The 23437-nt window shown below is 41.4% G+C and overlaps 1 protein-coding gene and 1 long non-coding RNA gene across 2 annotated transcripts in view; one reads left to right on the top strand and one right to left on the bottom strand.

Annotated features, from left to right (window-relative positions):
• Positions 1-22080, bottom strand: part of LOC147817597 (uncharacterized) — a 31752-nt gene extending 9672 nt beyond the window's left edge. The window contains exons 1-2 of the long non-coding RNA XR_015436241.1: positions 21941-22080; positions 19310-19476 (exon numbers count right to left, since the gene is read on the bottom strand). This is a non-coding gene — a long non-coding RNA (uncharacterized LOC147817597). The remainder of the gene's footprint in view (positions 1-19309; positions 19477-21940) is intronic.
• LOC111644511 (ubiquitin-conjugating enzyme E2 E2) overlaps positions 1-22868 on the top strand; it is a 26848-nt gene extending 3980 nt beyond the window's left edge. The window contains exons 4-6 of the mRNA XM_023393403.2: positions 13539-13671; positions 19316-19463; positions 21978-22868. Coding sequence (XP_023249171.1) covers positions 13539-13671; positions 19316-19463; positions 21978-22075 — 379 coding nt within the window. The 3' untranslated portion in view covers positions 22076-22868. The remainder of the gene's footprint in view (positions 1-13538; positions 13672-19315; positions 19464-21977) is intronic.
• The last annotated feature ends 569 nt before the right edge of the window (positions 22869-23437 follow it).

Raw genomic sequence — 23437 nt, 5'->3', positions numbered from 1 at the left:
CTCCCCTCCCCTCCCACCCCCCAAAAAAATCTAGGTTGGCTCACATGAAGGATTTAGCTGGAGGACACGAGTAAGTCATTTGAAAGTAAAATAATCGCTAGCGGAAATTTCACAGTCATCGTCTTAGTGGGGAACTAGTTGCCTGGGAAACAATTAAGCTTCTTCAAGATAATCCTTTTCTGTGTGTGTGTTCCCCTTTTATACTCTAAAATGATATCAGAATCTAATAATGTGTTTTTCTGTGATGCACCCAAACAGATTAGCTGTCTGCTCACAATGACGAGGGGGTGCGACGGGGTTCAGATGCATCAACCACCAAAAAATTTTTTTCATGCAAAAACGACCACGGCACCATTTACATTCTCGCATGAATGAGCGCACACCGTGGAGCTTGTGTTGTCATTTGTATGCCACACGCTCACCGCTTCCGGCCAGGTTAGCCTGAAAGGTTATTCATTTCATTCCCAGCGACAAATGGAGTCACAGACTGTTGCCCCCCTTCAGGAGGCAGACAGAGAGTTGTGTTAAAGAGATTCACTTCGGCACATTCAACAAACGCGGCGCTGGGAGGCCGGTTGACGTATGTCATCTCATCCGTCTCTTGGCTGAGGAGCCCCTCGCCACTTTGCTCCGGTCAGAGACAATTTGCCATCCTCATCATGTAGTTAAAATCTGCAGTCTCCTTCGTATCACCTACAGCCTCTCTCAGCACATAGCCTTCATGGCTGTGCTCGGCGTCATGCTGCGTTTCCCTCTGTAAAATGGAGAGCCCTGCTTTGTGTCTTTCAGTGTAGATCTGTGCTAAGAGCCAGAAATTACATTTAACGCCTCAAAGTGTTGAGGATCTAATTTAGTGAAACATCTGTGGCAGGAGGTGCCCACTTGATAAGTCTAATAAAACGCCCACGCTTTTCTTGTAGCATCCATCCAAGGTTACTGTGTTAACCCTCAGCTGCAGTTAAAAGCACAAACTGTTGTTACAACAACCCATGTGTGTGGATAAATCACTGACTCGCTTATGTTTTCTGTGACTATGAGGAGTCTGGAATATTAAAGCTTTAAGGAGTTAAAAAAATAAATCAATTTCCCTACAGTGTGAGCAGACATACTTTAAGTGCTATGTCACTACTTGGAAAACACAAGCAAGTATTTAAATTCGTCTCCGAGCTTTATCTCACTCTCAGCTTTGTGACAGCTCGCTCGTCACCCTGGCAGTTGTCATACATTAAACCAACAGGAACACGTTGAAGCCCAAGAGGATTTGACATGGCAATTATTCTCACTGTCATACACTTCAGGTATATTGTGCAGGCAGCTTGTGCTTTTACACCTATTGATGCAAATGAAGCAGCTTTTTGAAGGGAATGGCGTTTTTCCTGCCTGCAAGTTGAACAAATATTGCAATGGTTTTTATTTTTTTTTTTAGGAATAAAAAAAAAAACTTCTTAGATACACTAACAGGGGGAACATGATAGGCTTATGAGTATTTCTGAATTCCTCAGCCCTTTAAAGATTCCAGTTTATGTCATCATCTTAAAGTGTCGCGCTGCTCCATCGACGGCAGAAAGGGTGAGTCACACGCAGGGTGTTTCGGTTTTGATAAGAGTCTTTTTTTGAGTTGAGAACCAAAACTGTAGTCTACTACCGAGGAAAGTCACCTGGTTTTTGGTCACCTCACTATTTTCTTTTTTTGAATTCACAGAGAAGTTTTAGACTGAATTCCTGGTATTATGGCAGCAACCTCCAGTTATTTTTATTACGTATGAAATATAACAAAATAGTGAACAATGGCATTTACAGTTTGTCAGAGGCTGCTGTATCTGTCTTCATTGTGCTTGTTTTGTTTCATTAACAGTCCAAAACCACAAGATTTTCTCTTTGGTGTCATATCTGACAAAGAAAAACAGAAAATCGTCACATTTAGAAAGTTGCAACCGAAAATGTTTTGCTTTGGAAACTTGCAAACCTATCGCTGCAGCTGTACAACTAATGCATATTTTCCATATGCTAATTCGTTTCTCAATTAAAAAACTAATTGTTTTGTATATAAAGTGTGAGAAAATAGTAAAAAAAAATGCCCATCTCAATTTCCTAAAGCACAAGAGGTGCTGATGTTTGTATAATCAGTCCAAAACACCAAAATTCAGTTTACACTGATATAAAACACAGGATTGTCACAGGTGAGCTGGAACCAGTTTTTTTTTTTTTTACATTTACATAGAAAGAAACTGGTAATTTGTAAATTGAAATAATCATTCTGGTTTAACCCACATTCCCATCTGAATTACATCCCATCCTTCCAACATCTTCCTCCTCTGTTACACCCGTCATAGAAATACTACTCTCTGCTTCTCACTTTCATATTTCCTTACCCATTATACTTCCTTGCTACTGAATCACAGGGATTTTTTTAGCTGTGTTTTTTTTTATTGCGGTGCCATAGCTGTGACTGTTATGAGCTGTTACTATTACTTCCTTGTGATGTTGATCCACCAACGCCAATATTTCAAACAGAAATCCAAACAAAGACACCTTGACGTCGTTAAAATAACAGCTCTGCCTTTGTCTTCCTCTCACAGATGGACAAACAAAAACACTACGTCGACAATGGAGGGAGAGCAAAACAATGTTCAGCTGCCTAAAACATAATAGTAAATGTCAGGTTTTGGTGTCAGCCTATCTGAATCCAAAGAGAAGCAGCTATTGTTCACTGATGTTCAGCAGTCACAGCAGAATTATCCGTTGCGAAAGAAGAGGCAGAGATACCAATTTGTCGTCCCGAGGCAGCTCAAATAGATTAAATGCAATGCAGCCGCAACCCATGGTGCATTTTGAGAAACAAGTTCACCCCCTTCCTCTGTCAGGTTGTCACAAGTCATTCTGGGAAATGTAAGAAACCACTAACTGCAGTGGAAGTAGATAAGGCAGAGAGAGACTTGGTACAGCAAAAGAGTAATTTGCAAAACTAAATCACAGAATAGCTCATGAAGTGCTTTGAGCATTACAAACTGAAAGCACTTCAACAGCGTATAAATATACAGACAGATATATCTACATACAGTGAGATGTTACTGTTGCTAACCCTGTGGAGCTTTCCCTTCTCATACAGCACAAAGCGGTTTATGTATCTGTGGCAGATTCACCACGAGAAATGTTAAGTACGTTTTGAAGCGATTGGGCCTTGATTTCAGGCAGGAGTAAATAAAAGCAGCTTCTCAATTTCCAGGCAGCAGCTACAGATGTTTGCTGGCTGAAATGACAGCTGTCGCTCGCAGCTTTTATCTCTGTTAGCTCCGTTGTTGAAATACGCTGTCTCCGGCAGACTTTTTAATGTTCCCAGCTGACTCTGTTTAAAACGAGAACCCTGTAAAAGTGTCTTAAATATGCTCTGATGATTGACGACTGATGGCTACATGCGTGATATAGTGCTAAAAGCTGAGCTAGTTTAACAGCTAATAATCAAAGAAGAAGACATGGAAATAAGGGCCTTGTATAATAAGTATGATGAGGAAAAATACAAGATATCTTACATACTATCAAAAAATGTAAGCCAGTTTACGTTTGACGCTTCTCTTTGGACTGTTGGTCAGATGAAACAAGACATTTGAAGACGTCACGGGGGATGAATGACATTAAAACATTAAAAGCAGTTTGCACTGTTGTCTGGCATATTATAGACCGAGAGATTAACAATTGATAGATTAATCAATGATCAAAACAGTCCTTAGTTGCAGCCAATGTCAAATGTCAATCCTCTTTTAGTAGAGCTGCATTGCATGGCCGGCCTGTGGAACAAATAGCCTTCTTTGGGTCCCTGGATTTTCCCAGTGTGATGTAATTCCCCCATGATGCCCAAAACAGAGCCGTCTCTCCCTGATGATATCATACAAGCTGCAGGGAAACGGTCCTTTCACGAGACGCACACAGCTGGTCACTCCATCACGTGCTCGATGGCTTCAAGCCTTGACATGAATATGTATCTCCATCATCATCATCATCATCATCGTCAGCCATTCTCACCAAGAATCAAGTGCTCCTCATTGTAGCTTCTGATCCCTAATTCTCTTCTCGCTGATGGGATCATCTTCCTGTCTGTGATGGCTGCATATTAGTTTTGTGCCATGCCCCAGGGGGATTATGTGCAAGTGACACACCCAGCGTCATTTTTCACAGTGTTACCATTAAGCACAGCAGGGGAGTGTGTGTGTGTGTGTGTGTGTGTGTGTGTGTGTGTGTGTGTGGGGGGGGGGTTAATCAATATTCATGAGGGGGCGTGGGGACAGGGCGGCAGGAAAGGAGGGATGAGCTCCAGGAATACCTTGCGGGTATTTGAATTGATAACTGTATTGTGCATGGCACCTTCACTGGATTATCGTGGGCAGGATCTCTGGGATGTCATGTCAGTTTGAAGCAGGTAAAAACATTGACAGCTATATTTTGACCTTGGATGAATCGGCCCTAATCGATTTCTTGTTCCATAATCGCTGCCTTTATAAATATTGATGAATTATAGGCACCCATCTGCGCCTGATGCTGGCATGATCGTGACCTTTTACAGAAGGTCCTGTCCATCAACCTCACAGTCTGAAGACCTTCATGACCACCACTTCAGAATCAGAATCACTTAGCTCACCAAGCAGAATAAATAAAAAGGGGTCTTCATGGTGACGTTGGTGCTAAAGCATATCGAACATTCACATAGGCATAGGGCAGGGTCAGAGACAGACCGGGGGGGTTGGGCAAGATTGACCTTTTTTAGAGTTGATGAAATGCTTCTGAAATGAAGAAAGAGGGAGCAAATACCAATGGTAAACAAGTTTCCTTTGTGGAATTTACCCCAGTCACATTTTATTTAGTTGAGTCTTCATAAATATGGTTTCAGTCCTGTTTTGTTTGACCAACAGTCCAAAACCCAAATATGTTTATTTCACAATAATGTAAAACAAAGAAAAGCACAAAATTCTGAAGAAAACTGGAGAAGCTGAAGCCAGAGATTGGTTGACATTTTTACTTTAAAAAAATAAAAATACTGAAACAATCAGAAAATTTAAATGGCAAATGGAAATAAGACTTTTGAAGATGAGCTGAAGGACATTAAAACAGACATTATAGACAGAAAGGTTAATAATTGTTAGATTAAGCTGTATTACATAAAATTTTTATCATTTTTAGCATCTTGAATGTTTCAGGTTTGAACCTTTTTAGCTTGTGGTTTGATTTCTTTTTTTTTTTTTTTAATATTGGACATTTTTCAGCTGCTCTTCGCTTCCATAAAAGTGAATATTGAAGGAGTGAAACGGAGGACTGGTTGAAGACAGCAGAAAAGGGGGGAGGGGAGAAAGACTACCAGGTCAAATCTCATTACTTCCAACTGTATTTTTTCTTATTTGCCAACATATACTGTAAATGTATATGTACATTAACGGTAAATACAAGAGGTCCCAAATGAACCATGAGACGGGGAGAAATGCTCTATCTCTCCGACAGATAAATAAAGATGTCTGAGGCCTGGCACTAGAGCAGAAGGATGTTACAGCATACAGATGGATGGTGCCAGACTGGATTCTGCTGATTTGTTATGGCCACCGTTCTCCAAGTGCACCTATGAAACATCTGCTGAAAATAATTTTCTTCCCGAGCGAACCAACCTGCCCTCATCATTTTTCTGCTCACAAAATTTTGAGTGGAAAAGAAATAAATTTGCCCCTATAGAAAGAAGGGAACATATGCTCTCCCTCCGACGCCGGCCCAGAGTTTAATTTATCCTTAATGTTTTCCACTGCGGCACTTGTTTGACAGTGAACACGGCCTGCTTTGATTCATGTGTGTCATTGAATTCTCAATGTCCTCATTTGTGAGGTAGTTTTCTGGCAAACATTTGTCCACAGTGTTATTAATGGGTTTGTGGGGGAAGCCGAGCATGAAGCACAGCGTGTGGACATTTTGTGGTGGAGTGTTGCCTGTTTTCACAGAAGCCCGTTTAGGTCATTGAGAATGACTGAATGATAATGTGAGGCTGACAGCAACGCAAACACAGGAATCTTTTGGCAAGCGAACAAATACAGTAACTCGCAAGCAAACAATTGCTCTGAGATCCCATTACCCCTCGTGACTGGGATCTCAAAAACCTAATGGATTTCCCTCTGAAGTCACAAATCATACTGTCGCTCCTGCCAAGAACATTTAGAGCGTCTTAATGACATATTTGCGGTCTGGAGGATGAAATGTTTAACACTCGTTAACATCCTGTTAAATGGTGAAATGAATAATAACCAGTGAATAACATCCCAAATGAATAACCTTCTCCCCGTGTTGATTTGTTCAACACGCAGCTTAAAACTCTTGTTCCATTCCTCTACCTGCAAACCTCAGGGCTAATATGGTGTCGTGGGAATAGACCACCAGGAGTATCAGGCTCCGCAGCAGATACAGCAGCTCTGCTCGTTCTGATCGCTGACCTTTTGGTAATAAGTCCAATCCCTCAGCCACGGGGGCCAAATGGCTGCCCACAGTGCCTTTGTGGAGGGAGCAGGGAGGCTGAAGACACTGTGTCTAATTATGGTTGAACACACTTTTGGTGTAGGGCTGTGAGATTAAAAATATTAACATCCTACTCTTGACTAATTTAGTTCATAAATTGCACAAGGCTGCAGTTTTGTCTCGAGGGCAAATCTGTTTTTTAGGCAGTTTCTTTTCCTGAAGCCGTGTTCCTGTGAGTCCCTGGCCTGCGAAAGCGATTTACATGTCAGCACAAATTCTAACTTGTTTTATTCAAGCAAAGCAAATGTTTATAATTACCGCTCAACACACACACACAATTTTTACTGTCATGTTGCAGAAAATGGTTGGAAAAAGCTACTGCACGCTACCACATCAACCGTGATTAATGTGTAGGTCAATGTGCTCTTCAAATGCTTTTATTTTGTGCAGCTTTGCTTTGTGGGTCATGAGGTCCCAGTTTATTGAACTAAAGCTTTTTTTTTTTTTTTTTTTCACTATTAGTTGTTGTGTCATCCTTCACCCTGGATGCACAGCAATGCTTTGTTGGCTAAGTGATATTTTTATGACTCATGATGTTGTGCTGTTTCCTTTATGCAGTGCCTGTGTATTATGATAATGATATATGCTCTGCATTATTCATTCTTAGCCAGAGGCAAACGTTTGCACTGCATCAGACTTGGGCTGCATGCAGCAGCTCAGATGCGGAGGAAAAGAAAAAAAAAAAAATGCTTACTGCACCAAAATCTCCGTTGTACCACCAGAAGAATCTCACTCAATTAGAAAGGAAGACTGAGGATAATAAACAGACCCCCTGCTTTATTAACAGCTTTGTTAACACGACTTTAAACACCAGCGAGGACAAACTTCCCGAGTGAAAGGCCAGTTCCTCAAACCTCTCTTTCCAAGTATACTTCCTCAACTCAATACTGACTGCTGTTTGGATTGATTGAGCCCAGCATGCGAGGTTGCCTTCCTGTGAGAATAAAATTGTGTTATTCCCTTCTACTTGGAAAGCATGCAGCCACCTACTCAACCATTTCCCCTTGTTGCTGGATAAACCGTCCGGTCAGTAATTGCAGTATTCATTGTACAGATGAACAATAAAAGGCTTGATTAAAAAAACAAACCATGTCATTTGAGACAATAAAGACAAGAGAACAGAGGAAGGAGGTGTCACCTCGCCTGTTGAGCTGCACAGTAATTGGTCTTGGAGCTCTTTCACGGTCGGGGGGAAAGAAGATTGCTTCATTAAAGTTCCTCTTCTGATAACCGCAGCAGCCACACTGATAGAAAAGGAGATCTTAACTGAATGACGGTGCCATTAGAAAAAAAAAGAAGAAAAAAAAAAAAGCACCTGTGGGGAATGAACTGGAATGGCGAATAATGCAGATAATGGCTTTATTTGTGCTTTGCGGTATTCACAAGCTCCAAAACATACTGATTCACATTCAATTATTGGTTTACTTTCCTGTTTTATTTATCAGCCCCTTGGTGCAGTTTTTGGCTCAGATGGCTGTTTACCTGCTTCTGTAAACAGCTCTCTGTGTGACAGGCTGAATTAGGGACACTCCGGTTTTGTGTTTCGTTTCTACTGTTGAAGTGTTTCCACCTTTTTATGTTGTTAAATTAAAGGGATATTCTACACTATTGGATATAGAAAGTATAGCATAATCTTTTGAGTACTGAAAACTTTCATGGGGCAGACCAGCTGGGGGTCAGCTTGGATTCATGCTGGTCTCAATGGAGTCCTGACCAGTTTTCATGCTGGTAAAATAGAACCCACAGAAATCTTTCATACAACTGCTGCAGCCACTGGATGGACTTGGATTATACTATGACATTTTTTTTTTTTTTTTTTTTTACCCAGAAATGACTAGGTGCACTGTTCACAACCATTGGCAGCCGTCTGAAGATATTTGTTAGTGGCACTAAGTTCACCCAAAACATCCCTTTTTGTGAAATCAATATTAGAAGCAGCTGCAAGAGGTGAGGAAAGCATTTCTTTGAAAGGGAGTAAATGTTTCCTGACAATTTTCTGAGAAAAGAGGTCGAATAACGACATTTTACATCATTTTTTTACTTTGTGGTTCCCTTGAAATCTCACGCATTTCTCAACAGCAGGAGATCTTCTCACATGGCTGCGAGTTGCATGATTAGTTTTACATAACTGAACTACAAAAAAAAAAAAAAGACATCCTCCGCATATCCTTTTTAATCGCGGACGATGAAACCCACTCTGACTTGGCCGTTGCCAGTCTGTTTTTAGTGCTTAGGACAGCCTGGCACGGGCGTAGCAAGTTAAAGGGAAGCACAACTGGTCTTTGAAGCCTGAGCAGTGAACTCTCTGGAGCCGGTTCTTTGACAGAGCCTCGCTGCCCCACACAGTCATTTTAAGGACACAAGACTGTTTGTTCCTGCTTGTTCCCCTTCAACTGTGGTTTTTGACTCTAGCATTTCTTTAATAGTGGTCGCTTACAATGTTTTCTTTGATGTAGGAATGTAAGTTTATTCTGGTCTGTCATTTCAATTTGCTCTGGAGTGAAATTAATGAATATCAAAAAAAGAAACATGGGAAAATCTTTTTTTGTTTGTTTGTTTTTTTTTTTAGTTTTAACCATTTAAATATAATTAGAGGATATTAATTCACCAGGCGTATCTCATGACTACATCTCTGTCATCAACTTAACCTCAGTCCTGATGTCTGTGGGAATCGGCTCAAGGTGACAATAACCGTGAGATAGGTTAGCGATTTCGTGCAGATTAGCCCAGCTGTCGCGCTGCAAGATAAAGGTTAACTTTTGGCATTGGCACCAATCTGCAAATTGTCCTGTCTATGAAATAAGGCAATGTGGATGATTTTTTTAAATGGGCAAAGGACACCCTGGTCTCACATACTGCACTGTATCATGGGAAGGAAAGGTCATTCAATATATATGGAAATCATTACTGCTGTCTGTGATCATGAGGCACGGCTTGGATAGTTTTCAGGAACCAAGAATGAAAGGTAAAAATGACGACGTAGGTCTGCGGCACAGTGTCCTCTTTATATTCCATGAAGAAACTGCTTTCTCAATCCTCCTACTCTGAAACATGTCTCAGTGGAGTCTCTGGGTTTCACAGAGTCCAGTCTTTCTCAGCCTCGTGTGCAGCGATGTGGTTCTGAACAAGGTCAGTGTGAGATGCAATCACTCGCTCCCTCACAGGAACCACAAACATGTTGGAATCATCCTAATAGTACAAGCAGGTGCTGGTTGTACGTTTAGTAAAGTCTCATTTCTATTAAGAATAACAAAAAGAGCAAAACTCAGAGAAAGACAACAGTGTGAATCTGTGGTTTTGCACTATTTTGGTGCTGTGTTGCAGAGGAAGCAGGCCAGCTGTCAAAGTGGGTTCCTCCATGAGCGTAATGTCGGAGGACAGGGCAGTGGCGAGATTCTCACGGACACCCGCGCACTAATGTATCCCAGACCCCTGAAACAAATGACCCAAATACTCACTGAAACAAGGAATTTGGCTGACGGTGCACTGCAGATGTAGTGTTACTTACACAGAGGTTATTATTATTGCAGCCTACAACAAAGCCCATAAGCAGCACTGTTACACAAGCTAACGTCATGTGTTTGTGCAGGGGAGATCTGTCTGCTTGAACAGAAGAGAAGAGATAGAAAAAGACAGGAGTGACATGTAATATTTATCTAGCTGTCGGTCTCAGTTTTAGTGCCGGGTGTTAGATTATTGTAGGTTTTTTGTTCTTAACGCCTTCATTGACTTCACATTGATTTGGCAGCAGTGGTTTTTAGAGAATTAGGAGTTTGCAGCCGTGCGTGACGAGACAGAACCTCGGTGTATGAAGAAATGAGCCTGTTGGTTTAAAGTTGCGTTTGCAAAATTGTAAATTTATTATAACCCAATAATTAATAAATTGAATTTGTCAGCTACAGAGCATAATATTCTGCAAAGCTATTAACCAGGGTCGAGGAATCGTAAGCCATTAAATCCTGACATTAACGGTGCATTAATTAAAGCATGGTTAATGGGATCTCATGCAAACATCCACTGGCAGTACGAATCTGCAGATGACTCGATGAGGCTCAGCTCGAGCTTCTTGCGACGGGCCACACGGATCACCTCTCCCTAAAAATTAATGGCCGAGTGTGAGACTGTCAGAACCTGAATGAGCTGGCCCTCAACCAGCTGCAACAAAGCACCACAGGAACGCCCAAGCCGGTGGGGGGAGGAGGTCTCCAAGCAACAGCCAGTGGTGGCATGCACATTCAGCTATTGACTTAGCCTTTATCTGCAGCCCTTGTGCGGTTGTCAGATCCCCTACAGCAATCTCTCTGCTGAGCGAGGACCTCTGCCATTCCTGCTCATCTCTATCTTTCCCTCCACGTCCAAGTTATTATCGCTGCTACAAACTCATCAGCGTCAAAGGAAGTGAGCATCTGCTGCTGCTGGAGATGTTTAGAAATGGAATAGCCGACTCCCTTTTCACCGTGGTGTCAGGGAAGCTTTTGAATAGCGCGGCGATAATGGAAGTGTTGCCTTGAGGTGTGTGTAGCACATAAAACGAACGAAATGTAAGCGCAGGTTTCACAGAGGGAAGATTGCCTTGAGCAAGGAAAATAAGCTGTCTATATGGCTCTGTCAACAGCAGGAAATAGTAATAGAGAGTTGGAGAGTGGTCAGGTTCAGTCATCAGCCACAGTTGAAAAGATTTACAGTATCTATCAATCAATCAGTCAGGTCTAATTACAAAATCAAAGCCACATCGACGGAGTAAAGGCGGGTTGTGACACTGGTGAGACGTGTAATACAAACTGTGAGTTTGAAGGATTATTAGTCTCCAAAATGCTGCACAGCAGTTCATAATACTCAGCAACAGGATTCTTACAACTCTGGAAAGCAGCTATTTTATCTTTTGTCACAACCATCAAGAGGCAGACAGAAGGAAAACCGGTGCTTGTGTGCATGTGATTGGCCACTGAAGCGTCTTTCGGGATGGCGTTTTGTTCCTTTGTGCTGAAAGTTGAGCCAGGTTCAACTTTTTCTTTTTTTTTTTTTTTGCTGGAAACCCCTGCAGTGTTTCTTGCCTGTGCATTGGCGCCTCCACTTTGTCACTGGACTGGCCTCAATTCAAAGGACTGAGTCTGACTTTAGGGATCTTGATCGACTAAGGAATCTTAAGTTGTTGTTTAAGTTTCGGGTGTCAGTAATTACACAAGAAGCATTTGCATCAGTAGCACTGATGATGTGGGTCTGGGATTGACGGCATGCGTCTGCAGAAGGACAATAAGTTCTGAATCCACCATTGGACAAAAATTGGGCATTTCATCAAAGAATTCCTACTTTCTATTCGTCAACTGGAATTTCTTTTGAGTAGTTGATTTAATGGACACGGCTTTGGCAGCCTGACATCTTGTGTTAAACCTCTCCACTTTCAGTATAGTTGTGATGGAAATATTGGAATCTTCTGCTCTAATTTAACTTCTGTTGAATAGCACGGCAGACGAATGTGGGAACAGCTGAATATGAGCAGCAGTTCATAATGTGGTTTGCGCTCACTTTATATTGTTATGACAGGCTTTCCAAGCACAAGCTGCCGGCTATCAGATGTCAACATCTGTCTCTGTGTGCTTACAAATCCGTGGATGCCAAAACAAACAAAACCGATGTCGTTAATACGCCATAATACGAATAAAACTACTATACTAATAATATGTTTAAAGTGAACATGCTCCTTAACACCTTGTCTGACATCTGTGTCCTTCTGTACAACGACCACTCTCCATGTGTGTGTGGGAAGGTAGTACTGTTGTACCACTATAAGTGTTAGGTTTACAGAAACAAATGGCCTGTATGTGTCTCTTTCCTGTGCACTAACGCTGTCCAGCATCGTCCCTCTGTCTGCTTTTGTTATTTGATTTTCACTCTTACAAAAAAAATGATCCAAGATTGTCTTTGTGCCTGTAACAACAGAAGTCCAGATTGACATGAATTCTGAAGTAATTCCCCAGAGAAGAAGTAATCATAATTAGCTAATTAAAGAAGGCTTAAGAGAAGAACAGTAGGAAAGAGTGGCAAAGTAGATTAATGGAAATTTGCATGTGTTGACACTGAAGGAGGAAGGAAATATCTAATGTCTAAATTCTATTTATGGAGAGTGATCTATTGTCAGGGGCATGCCTGGAACCAGATGCCGCGTTTTAACAGTTTGTTTGACACAGCCGCTTGAAGCAACTCTCTGTCTCAGACTGTTGGTTTATCTTTGAGTAAAAGTGACCAGTGATATCACAGCCCTGAGTGAAAGCGTGACTGCAGTTCACATACACACATTTGTAAGCGCATGTGCCAGCAGCTAAGGGTTGGCGTCAAACACAATCCCTGGTAATTACATGAAATCGCAGGGATTGTTCATTGTCCCGAGCTTTGTGATCTGGACATTGTCCCGGTCTCTTCCTGGCTCCGCGCCAACTCAGGGTCTTACCACAAACAACAGAGGGGGGAGGGAACCCTTAATATGGAAATGGCATTAATTACTGGGCCTATACAACAGATGTGACCTTCAGTCTCCACTCAGCGTAAATACCCATCTCATGAAAACAACTGGCTTGAATATGAAATCATTTTTGCGCTCTCTTCATACAGAAGCTCTTTTCTTATTATGTAAAGCCTTTCATACAGTTTTTGGTTTTACAGCTGCATGTTTACTCTGGTTCACTGGTGTTTGTCAGTATGTCAGAAATGCTTCAGCAACTCAACTCCCACTAGCAGGTAATCTAATCTCCTCATCAAAAATATGAAAGATAATCTAAATCCTCCTAAAATAGCCTCAGACTAAAAACCCTCAAACCCTCAACAGCTTCAGCATTTCCCAAATCTCCATCATTAACTTGTCAGAAGCTAGCATTTACCACCTCAGCCCCCCCACCCCACCCCCCCAAATCAGCCCACTGGCACTTTGAACACCGGGCTGTCGATTCCAGGATGCTGCGCTGATTAACATATTAACACGTCTTTTTGTTTCAATTTTCTAGCGCCGGCCCCAAAGGAGACAACATCTACGAGTGGAGGTCGACCATCCTGGGACCCCCGGGCTCTGTGTACGAGGGAGGCGTCTTTTTCCTGGACATCGCCTTCACGCCAGACTACCCCTTCAAACCCCCCAAGGTCAGCAGCCAGTAGATGCTAGCGTTAAAATATGTGTTTGCTTGTTTAGCTGACCGAGTATTGACTTACTACACAGGATCTGGCAAGCCTGGAAAATTGTAGGGAATATATGTGGGTCATTTAACGATCTGGAAAAGACTAAAACTAAGATTGGCCTGTAGTCACACACACACACACACACACACACACACACACACACACACACACACACACACACACACACACACTAGAGCCACACATTTTCTTTAATTAAAGACGCACGCAGACAATGAGCTGAAAACAGAGTACGCTGGTAATTTCGAACGCATGTGTGACTAGAAGTGACCCCTTTAACTTACATGTAGTCAGCTGAGCCGCTGCTGTTTTCGGTTTTTATGCTGCAGAAACTATTGATAGTTGTTTTGATGGGTTGGCCGAAACAACAAACTGAACTGCTTTCACAGCAAAATATCGTTGTTGTTAGAACAGACTGTGTCTTTATCTTTCATTATGTGGGCCATGAATTTTTTAGTTGACCTGTGATGGACTGGAAACCTGCCCAGGGTTGACAGTGACTGCATTTAAATTGGCACTAGTGGTTCTGAGTCTTATCGTGGTTTTAGTCATATTCAGGATACAGCCTGAGAAACCCTGGTATTCATATTCCTGCATTCATGATTCAAAGGTTTCTGCTCATCTGTGTGCAGTTGTGTCTGAACCAACCAAGAAAGATCAGAAAACTGCATAAAGTGTTTACATGCCACAGTATCATGGTTTCTATCGGAGTACTCCAACTAGTACTCCAGTTTGCCAAAGATACTACTCCAAAAATCTGATCACACCCAGGAAATTAGTGAACATCCTGTTCGTTTGTGGGTTCACACACCAGTTCACTGACCATGCAAGTTTTGATCCAGGCGTGATCTCTCCCTATTTATCCTCCCATCGCACAAAGAAGTGACACGAGATGCAGTGTGACTTATACTACGTCTAAGAATCGGTGATAGTAAGGTCGTAGAGCATCACAGTGATGTCATGGCTGTTGAGAATCAGAGCTGCGGCGTTCTGACCCAGCTGCTCCACAGCTTGTTTTGCACTTTTCACTTTTGTTCTATGATGAACTGTTGTGATTTGAGCTCGCAATCTGGGTCGTGCCGAACCCTGACCTGTTTAATGCTCAGCTTGTTTCATGTGGTGTGTTGTCTGCAGAGTACTTTAGAGATCTTGAGTGGATGTCATTATTGAACATGCAGACTGTCAGGGCCAATCTCCCTTTAGTTTGCCGCGCACCCTATTACCCTTTCACTTGGCCTTCATTTTCACTCCCTTCTCTCTCTCTCTCTCTGTCATGCACACCCCTCCCAATGCTCGCTCGCCCTCTTCTCTCCCTCTTTCTCGCTCTTTGTGCTGTGTAACCACCAGCTCTGTGTTTGACAGCAGACTCAAACAAATCCACAGGCCCCGGCCCAGCTTTCTGTAGCCAGAGGGGCTTGAGTGTTTCCGCCCCCTTCAATACCTCCTACCCCTCTGACACACTGTGATCTGCAGCCAAACCCCCCTGCACACACACACACACACACACACACACACACACACACACACACACACCCACACCCACACCAAACTCTTGGGCCTGTAGCTGCCATACACTCCCTCACTATAGAAACGCTCCAGTGAAGCTCAGTTGCTGAATACACTCAGACCTCAGGCTTGGGAATTTTGGATCCAGAACCGGACTCGCTTTTAAAATCACTAAAAAGAGACAAAAGGCCTCTCACTCGGTCTGACAAGTTCGCCAGGTGGATGTGTTTCTGTTTCCGAACTAGGGCCAGGAGAGGAGCTCTGTGTCTGCAGAGGGCGGTGGGGGCGAGGGGGCTGGTTATTTATAACGTCCTGCCCTGTATGAGTTTTTTCTTCCTTTTTTTTTTTTGGGAATGCCAAGGCTCATTAGAGGTTTCCTCTGGAGGGTCAGGGTCAGGAGGGCCAGATGTTGGTGATTGGAGCAGCAGGGCGAACAGAGGTGTCAGGTGTCAGGACCAAACAGACGTCAAGCTCAAACCCAAGCTGAGACGGACTACACAATCAGCCCAGTGGTAAATACGAGAGTATTTTAGGAGAGCACAAATGCAGGTAACATTACAGTATAGATGTTACAGGTCGGCTGTTGAGGCCGTGTGGTTGCACAAGGCTGTTTACTGAGACAAGCGCAGGAATTAATTCACACTCGGGTGCTGGAGTCTAATATTCGAAGTGACAACAAAACTGTTATTGTGGTGGTGCTTTGGCTTCACATCATGCTGCCCTCTGTTGGTTAAAGCACAGCAACATTTCTCTCTGACTATATGGAGTAAATGCTGTTTTGAATCTATCAAAACAGCAGAAAATAAAACCCAAATAATAAAATTCACTGGCTGCAATAAAACGCCGACCTTTTTAGAGCTATTTTTGTGGCTGCAGTGACAAACGGTGTTAAATGTCACTCAGTGGAGCCATGAAGCAGAGCCATCGTACAGACACTGATGCTGATACCTCAGTGTTAATGTGAATGAAGGAGAGACGGGAGGTGAAAGGCCCACAGCAGCTTTTAACTGTCGTCGTCGTCTCACCGGTTCTAACAAGCTTCTCACGGACCTGACAGACTGTGCAGCAAATTGTCTTTCTTTAAAGGCTTAAAGTTCATCTCCCGGAGTCATCACAATTTATCCTGTTCATATTTTTCATCTCATCGACTGCCAACATGCTCTTATCTGAGGTTTTAACAGATTGTCCTCTTAACTCTTTCTTTTCTCCCTTTTTCTGTGGTCATACAAATGTAACAGGAATATTGGATTAAATCTGGAAAGCAGTGGTTCTGATCATTGAGCTCATCACTATTGGCTGAATCAATTAAAGCCTTTTTCATTATTCTGTTTATTGTAAGCAAATGGCCAAAAAGTTATCTTCACAAGCCACTTTTAAAGATCATGTTATCAGACAAATGAGAGGCTGTTATGGTTTAAATGGGGGTAGTTTACCTGATGAAGTGGAAAAGACTTGAAATACCAGCTGAGAGATGAAACAATTAGTCAAACAATTAAAATGGTTGCTGATTCATTTCAGTTATCAGTTAATTGTCTTTTTATATTTATGTTTAAAAGTATTTTTATGTCCTTAATTCAGAACAAAAGAACAATACATCAAACATCTGTGCCTTTAATTGCTCCAGTGGAGCTGCTCAGTGGCCGGTGATGGAGACTGGTGGTTGTTGAGATCAACACGGACTCCCTGGATGAAATATTTAAATGTGACAATTAGGCCTGCAGTTATAAATTAGGGTTTATTTAGGGCAGCCACTAATGATTTGCCTCTGTCCTCGGCTGTTGCTGGACCAGAGGTATTTTTTTGTTTTCAGGTACGAACGTCCTCCCCTTCTTATGAACGTGATATCTCAGGAACATTTAATCAAATTTGGTACAAACATTCACTTGGAGAAAAACTGATAAGAATGTGGTGGTCAAAGGTCAAAGGTCAAACTTCAAGGTCACTGTGACAGCACAAAACATGTTTTTGGCCATAACACAAGAATTAATTCGCCAGTTTTGACAAAATTTCACACAAATGTCTAATGGGATCAAATGAAGAAGTGATGGCTTTTTCTATAGTAAAGGTCAAAGGTCACTGATTAATGAGACTATAAAATGTCAGAAAAAAACTGCCCAAAACAATCTTCCAGACCCCCAGCTGGCATATTTAAATAGCTTGTTGACCAACTGTCCAAAACACAGAGGTAAAAGCAGCAAATAGTCACATTTCAGAAAATCTACAACAGGTGGATTTTTGGGCTTTTTTTTTTTTTGTGTCTTTAAAAGAAGTGGGATTATTTCAGGTTGCTTAAAAAGTAAAACAATCAGTTTTCTATCGGTTTAAAATACATTAACTGACTAATTGTTTCAGCTCGAAATACAGTTTTAAACATGTTACACTCATTGATTGATGTCTGGTGTCTTTTGATTTGTGAAATTTCTAAGAGTTAGCAAGGATTGCACAACAGGAATACAAAACTGCTGATGAAATACATTTTAAAATCAACTAGGATTTTCATTATATGGTGAAAAATTATTATTATTATTATTTCCCTACAGACAAAGGCCAACACACCAACAGTCCAAATCCCAAAGACTTTCAGTTGACTGTCATGAGGGACCAAGAAACGCAGCAAATCCTCGTATTTGAGAAGCACAAAAGAGAAAACAATTATTCAGCATTAAGCAGTAGCTCCGTCTGTCGGCCGGAGAACCTGTGTTCAAAAACGGGACCGACTGTGTTGAATGTTTACACTTCATCATTTGAACCCTGTTGTGTGATGATGCAATGACCCACACCCCTCGCAGTGTCATACAATTTAATGCTGTGTTTCACAGAAACGGGGCGAAACAAAGTTTTCACTTCCTCAAACTACACTCATGGCACAATCACATTATCTGTAAAGTTGGTCTCCTATTGAAGGTCAGTCAAGCAAATGTGGTCCGTTTAATGCCGGTTGACGACATCACAGGCCACATTCTTCACTCAAAAGGTCGTCGGCTTCAGGGTCAAGCGAACCAAAGATCAGATGGTTTGAACTTTTGACTGCAACAATTAAAATTTCGTGGTCATTTTCAGTAAACTGTGACATCAAAGTTAGAGTTGCCTTTGATGACGAAGGGATTTTTACCGGTTATTTTGTGTCAGTCTTAAAGAGTTCAGCATTTTAGGAAAACCCTTATTCCCTTAATTGCTGAACGTTAGATGAGATGATGAATAACATCCTCATATTTATCCATTAAATATTAAGCTGAAGCCAGAAGGCAGTTAGCTTAGCTTCAAATAAAGACTGGAAGCAGGGGAAAATGTCTAACCTCACTCTCTCCAAATAAAATAGTAGTAGCTCTCTAATTTCCACGTTATGTCTCATTTGTCATCGGTGTAAAAACCAAAGCGTGAAAAAGACAAGTTGTGGTTTTACAGGAGGTCAAGCTCAATTAATTAGTTGTCTTAATTACCGTAGTTCCTTAGCTAAATAAACCATCAGCTGGCTCTAACAAATCCTCATATTTCCCAACAGTTTGAACTATTACTTTAACTTAATAGCTACACAAGAAGGGCTTTATGTTCAAATTCTTTCATCTTATATGTTTTCTTGGTTATTTTAAAGCATCTATTGGTTTATGCGTATGAATAACTGTTAATCATTTATGCAGTACAATATGTTTCTTTTAGACAACAGTCTAAATAAATAACGCTGCACATCCTCAGAACTGTAGCAACAAGCTGAATGACGGAAAATTTATCTGCAACTATTTTGATAACAGATAAATCTAAAAATAAAAAGTTCTTGCTTCTCAGTTGTGAGGATTTGCTGAAATTTCTGATTGATGTGATAATATGCCAAATATCTTTGGACTGTTTGTCTGTTTGGGCTTCGGGATATTTTTGATGAATATTTTCCAGTATTTTCTGACATTTCATAAACCAAACACTTGACTGATGAATCCAGAAAATGATCTATTCACTGAGTTCCTGTGTTGCTGAGATTTATTCTCACCACCACCGTCATTGTCACAGAAATAAACTTCTATTTCCTGTCATTCAGCAAGTAAGAACATTTTGTGTCTATTCCTGAACTGTATTATTTTCGTACCTGCAGGTAACTTTTCGTACGAGGATCTATCACTGCAACATCAACAGTCAGGGGGTGATCTGCCTGGACATCCTGAAGGACAACTGGAGCCCCGCCCTCACCATCTCCAAGGTGCTGCTGTCCATCTGCTCCCTGCTCACAGACTGTAACCCAGGTAAGATCCACATCTAAATAAAGTAAATAGGTGATGGACTGTGTTACAGATCAAACTGCTTTTTCTTTCTCCGCTTTGAATGTAATGTTTATTTTTACTCAAGGCCAAATCTCTAGGTTTCCAGGTTTGTTAACAATGTATTAAGTAAGCCACAACCAATTCGAACTCTCGTTATTTTCCACGCTGACAGATCTTTGGCTCAGTCAGTGGCTCGATGTCATAAATAATACAACCCCAATTTCACAGCAGTGAAGAGCAAGTGACCCACAACGAGTGTTGAATGAAAAAACATGTACGATGGTAAAACAATAACAAAACCAGTGTGTCATTTACTCTGTTGGCCAGAGAGCGGAGTGAATAGTTGAGGTGAATGAGTGCAGGCTGCAAAATCAGTGTAAAAACCAAGAAAACTCAGGACCCGGCCGGTGAATTGTTTCATCAGCGGTCCATGTTTAAAGATGTAAAATGTCTCACCTGTAGCAATTTTAAATTCAACATCATATATGTGAGAATAATGAAAGTCGGCCAAGTACAGAGAATTAACCTGCAACCACGTCGGTTTTATGGTCATTTTCCAAGTTTATTCAACGCCTCTCCCTCAATCACCACAGTCTTTGCTGCTCCTCAGGGGGTTTCTTTGCCCCTAATATGAAAAACTGGTCATTGACACAGCTGAATCTGAGACCATGTAATCGAGTCCACTGAGGGTCCCCATAATAAAAATGAAAGCTACATCTGTCCCCCAGGCAAAACTCTTTTAAAGTCTGGAACATACAGTCAATCAGCCAGAGTGAATGTTGTAAATGGCTTCATGATGTGAAATGAAATGGTTAGAAAATGTAAGGAATCACTTGTCGGGTTTAATTCTGGTGTAATGTTCATACATATAAAAATTCCTATTATAAAATGCTTGAATTTGCAAATGATAATTCTGTGGGAGATAACTGAAACAGTAAGAGGAAAATACACAAACCTAAAACACTGGTCCAAACACTGAGCTGCAGATTTACTAATAGAGTAGACTCTGGTTGTTTGATATACAAATTCCTTAAGCAGGAGTTAGGTCACCTTTAGACTTTCTGTACAGATTTTAAAGTCTTGGTCAGATTACATTTCCAGTATACAAATATTTACTCCGTCTCCAGTTGTAAATAACAGATAAATTCAAGAGTGTATTTCCTGTTTCGGTGCGACGTCTGGCTTGCTCCGGCAAATTCACAGGTCAGAGTTCACCTTTGTTCAACTGTGACCGGGCGAATGGGTGTTTGGACAGTAGAAACATAATGTTCTGTGTTTGGAAATGGAGAAGTTGTGATTCCAACATGTTTTTAACACTGTATTTGGTACGTTATCACTCTGCCAGACAAACTGTAGCGTCACTCTCATACTCTGTTTATGGTTTGTGATTGCTCTGATCAATATTTATTTATTTCTCACAACAGAAACAGGACATCAGGTCCTTGTTCTCTGCAGAGTGTGGGGACATTTTTTTGGAATGGGAATTTAATGTGACAAATCCTTAAGACTGTAGCCAGGCTGTAACGGATCAGATCACAACAGCAGCTAGACCACCTCCAGAATGTGGTCTGGCTGATCTGTATGCATTCCACTCACGCTGTGTTCATTTACACCTGCATTAACATGTGTTTTCTTCATACCGATCCAATATCCTGATACAGGTCGCGTGTTAATGAGAGGTGTAAGTGGAGGCTTAATGTAATCTTAACACCCGTTCTGAATGTCAGCCATTCACACAGCCATTCAGGACCTGGCATTAACACTATCACTGTCACACTAGGACGCCGGTGTCCCGCCCTCTGTTCAAATGAGGCTTGTACACAAACTGATTGCTGCATCTCACTGTTAGTCAACATATTCAAAGTCCAGGGTCTGTATTTATCAAACTACTAAGAATGGCTCTAAAAAATAATCGATTAACATTTATCAAGCAACTTAGAGAAATGTTCAGAGTAACTTTGAAGAGCAACGGAAAGAGAGAAAAATTCATTATTGAGTGGTATGTTATTATGTAAGAACATATAGAAATGTCTTCTTTTTTTTTTTTTTAAGTTGGGAAATGAACAACAACCTAATATATTCACAAGTTTTTTTGTAAATAAAGATGAAATAAAAAGAAGCTGGTCGTAATGGAAACAAAAATCTGCTGTGAGACATTCTGCTGTCGGTAGACGAGGAAAACCAAAACCAGATTTATTCTTGTTTGTTTGCACCACTGATAAATACCGAAAAGAAAAGAGAAAAACTGCACTACAATAACTCGAGGAGTGTTTTGTTATGTACACAATTTTCATTACCTTGCCAACAAAAACACTGCTTGAAACGTGATCATTTTCGCGATGTGACACGTCCTCCGTTGCACAAACGTTTTCCACATAGTTTTGAGGACACTGTGTCGCTGCAAACCGTCTCTCACCCGAGTGTTACAGCACAGATCCAGGGTTTGTGATTATACTCACCAATAGCTCACGCGTTCTCTCTCTTTGTGCCTTTCAGCCGACCCTCTGGTGGGAAGCATCGCCACACAGTACCTGACCAACAGAACAGAGCATGACAGAATAGCCAAACAATGGACGAAGAGATACGCCACATAGACTCCCTGCCATGAACCACCCCTCCTCCTCCTCCTCCTCCTCCTTTTACCTCCTCCCTCACCCTTCACTGTACCTCTCTCTCTACCTCTCTCACCCTTAGTCTGTCAAAGCACACTCACTAAGTGCAACGGTATACCTGCCCTTCTATCACCCTCCTCCTCTCCCCCCCCCCAACATTTTATCTACCTTTTCTGTGTATAAAAAAATAAATAAAAAAAAGCAAGAGAAAAAAGAAATCAAACTACAACAAAAAAAAATTAAAATAATGTCCTCTGTTCCTTGTTGACTTGAAAGCTTCTTTTTTATACAAAGAGTAGATTGGGATTTTTATTTTCCAATATCTGAATGTTGGAAGTATTGTATTGGAGAAAAAAAACACAGAATATTATAATTATCATACGCATTGTCCTCCAGCTATACAGTATGTATCCTCATTTTCTTAGTGGCACCTGGAACAAACATGCAGAATATACGCTTTTACTTTGTTTTCCTTGTTTGTTTTTTTTTTGTTTGTTTTTTTGTATTTGTCATCAATATGTTATCTGCATGGAACAGGAAGGTTTGCATCAATGGATCCTTCATGCTTTTTAACTTCCTCTGATTCTGTTTGTACTGTATGTATTTTTTCTAAGGCTTTTGAGGCAGACCACAAAAGTATAGGTCTGCCCGTGACAGAGGCAGGACTTGTATATTTACTGGCTACCCGCCACCTCTGCAATTGCAGAGTGGTTTGTTGTGCACTTGTATTACTGAAGCACCCAATAAAACACACTGTGGTTGGCTTGTGAGAAAACGCTCGGCTCTGTCTGGGATTTGTTTTTGGCTACATCCTCAAATATTTACACCTTTTCCAGTGATCTCCCATTCTCTCTGTCCAAGTCTCACCGCAAGACTGCTTTTATGTCTCACACACACATGGTTATAAAACTTTACAGTCAGAAACATCAGCTCACATACTTCTTATCAGAAACTCTATCTGCCTCACTTGGGTTTGGCAACGTTATGGCTCCATCCCTACAGTATACTGCAGCTTTATTACCAGGAGGTGTAATGTTTTCATCAGTCTGTCGGTCAACACCATATCTAAGAAACTCATGAATGGATCTCCATAAAATGTTATTGATTGACAGACCTTTGGGCCAAGGAAGAGGTGATTGTGTTTTGGCAGAGATCCAGATCTGGGGGTATCTCACAATTGTGAGGACACATACTCTTATTACTGTAAGTGAATAGCTTGTTAATGTAGTGTCAGACTACATTTAAACTGGTAATTCATTCATTTAGCCGTGCTTGCGGCGTGAGTATGTAGGGAAGACAGTGCTGTCGTTGGTCCGCCACTTTGGTCCAGACGAAAAACATCTC

This window comes from Seriola lalandi, unplaced genomic scaffold (genome assembly GCF_002814215.2).
Source record: "Seriola lalandi dorsalis isolate HSWRI2012SDOR001 ecotype SW California unplaced genomic scaffold, Sedor1 jcf7180002054934, whole genome shotgun sequence".
NCBI lineage: Eukaryota > Metazoa > Chordata > Actinopteri > Carangiformes > Carangidae > Seriola > Seriola lalandi.
This window is presented reverse-complemented; position numbering and strand designations above follow the sequence as displayed.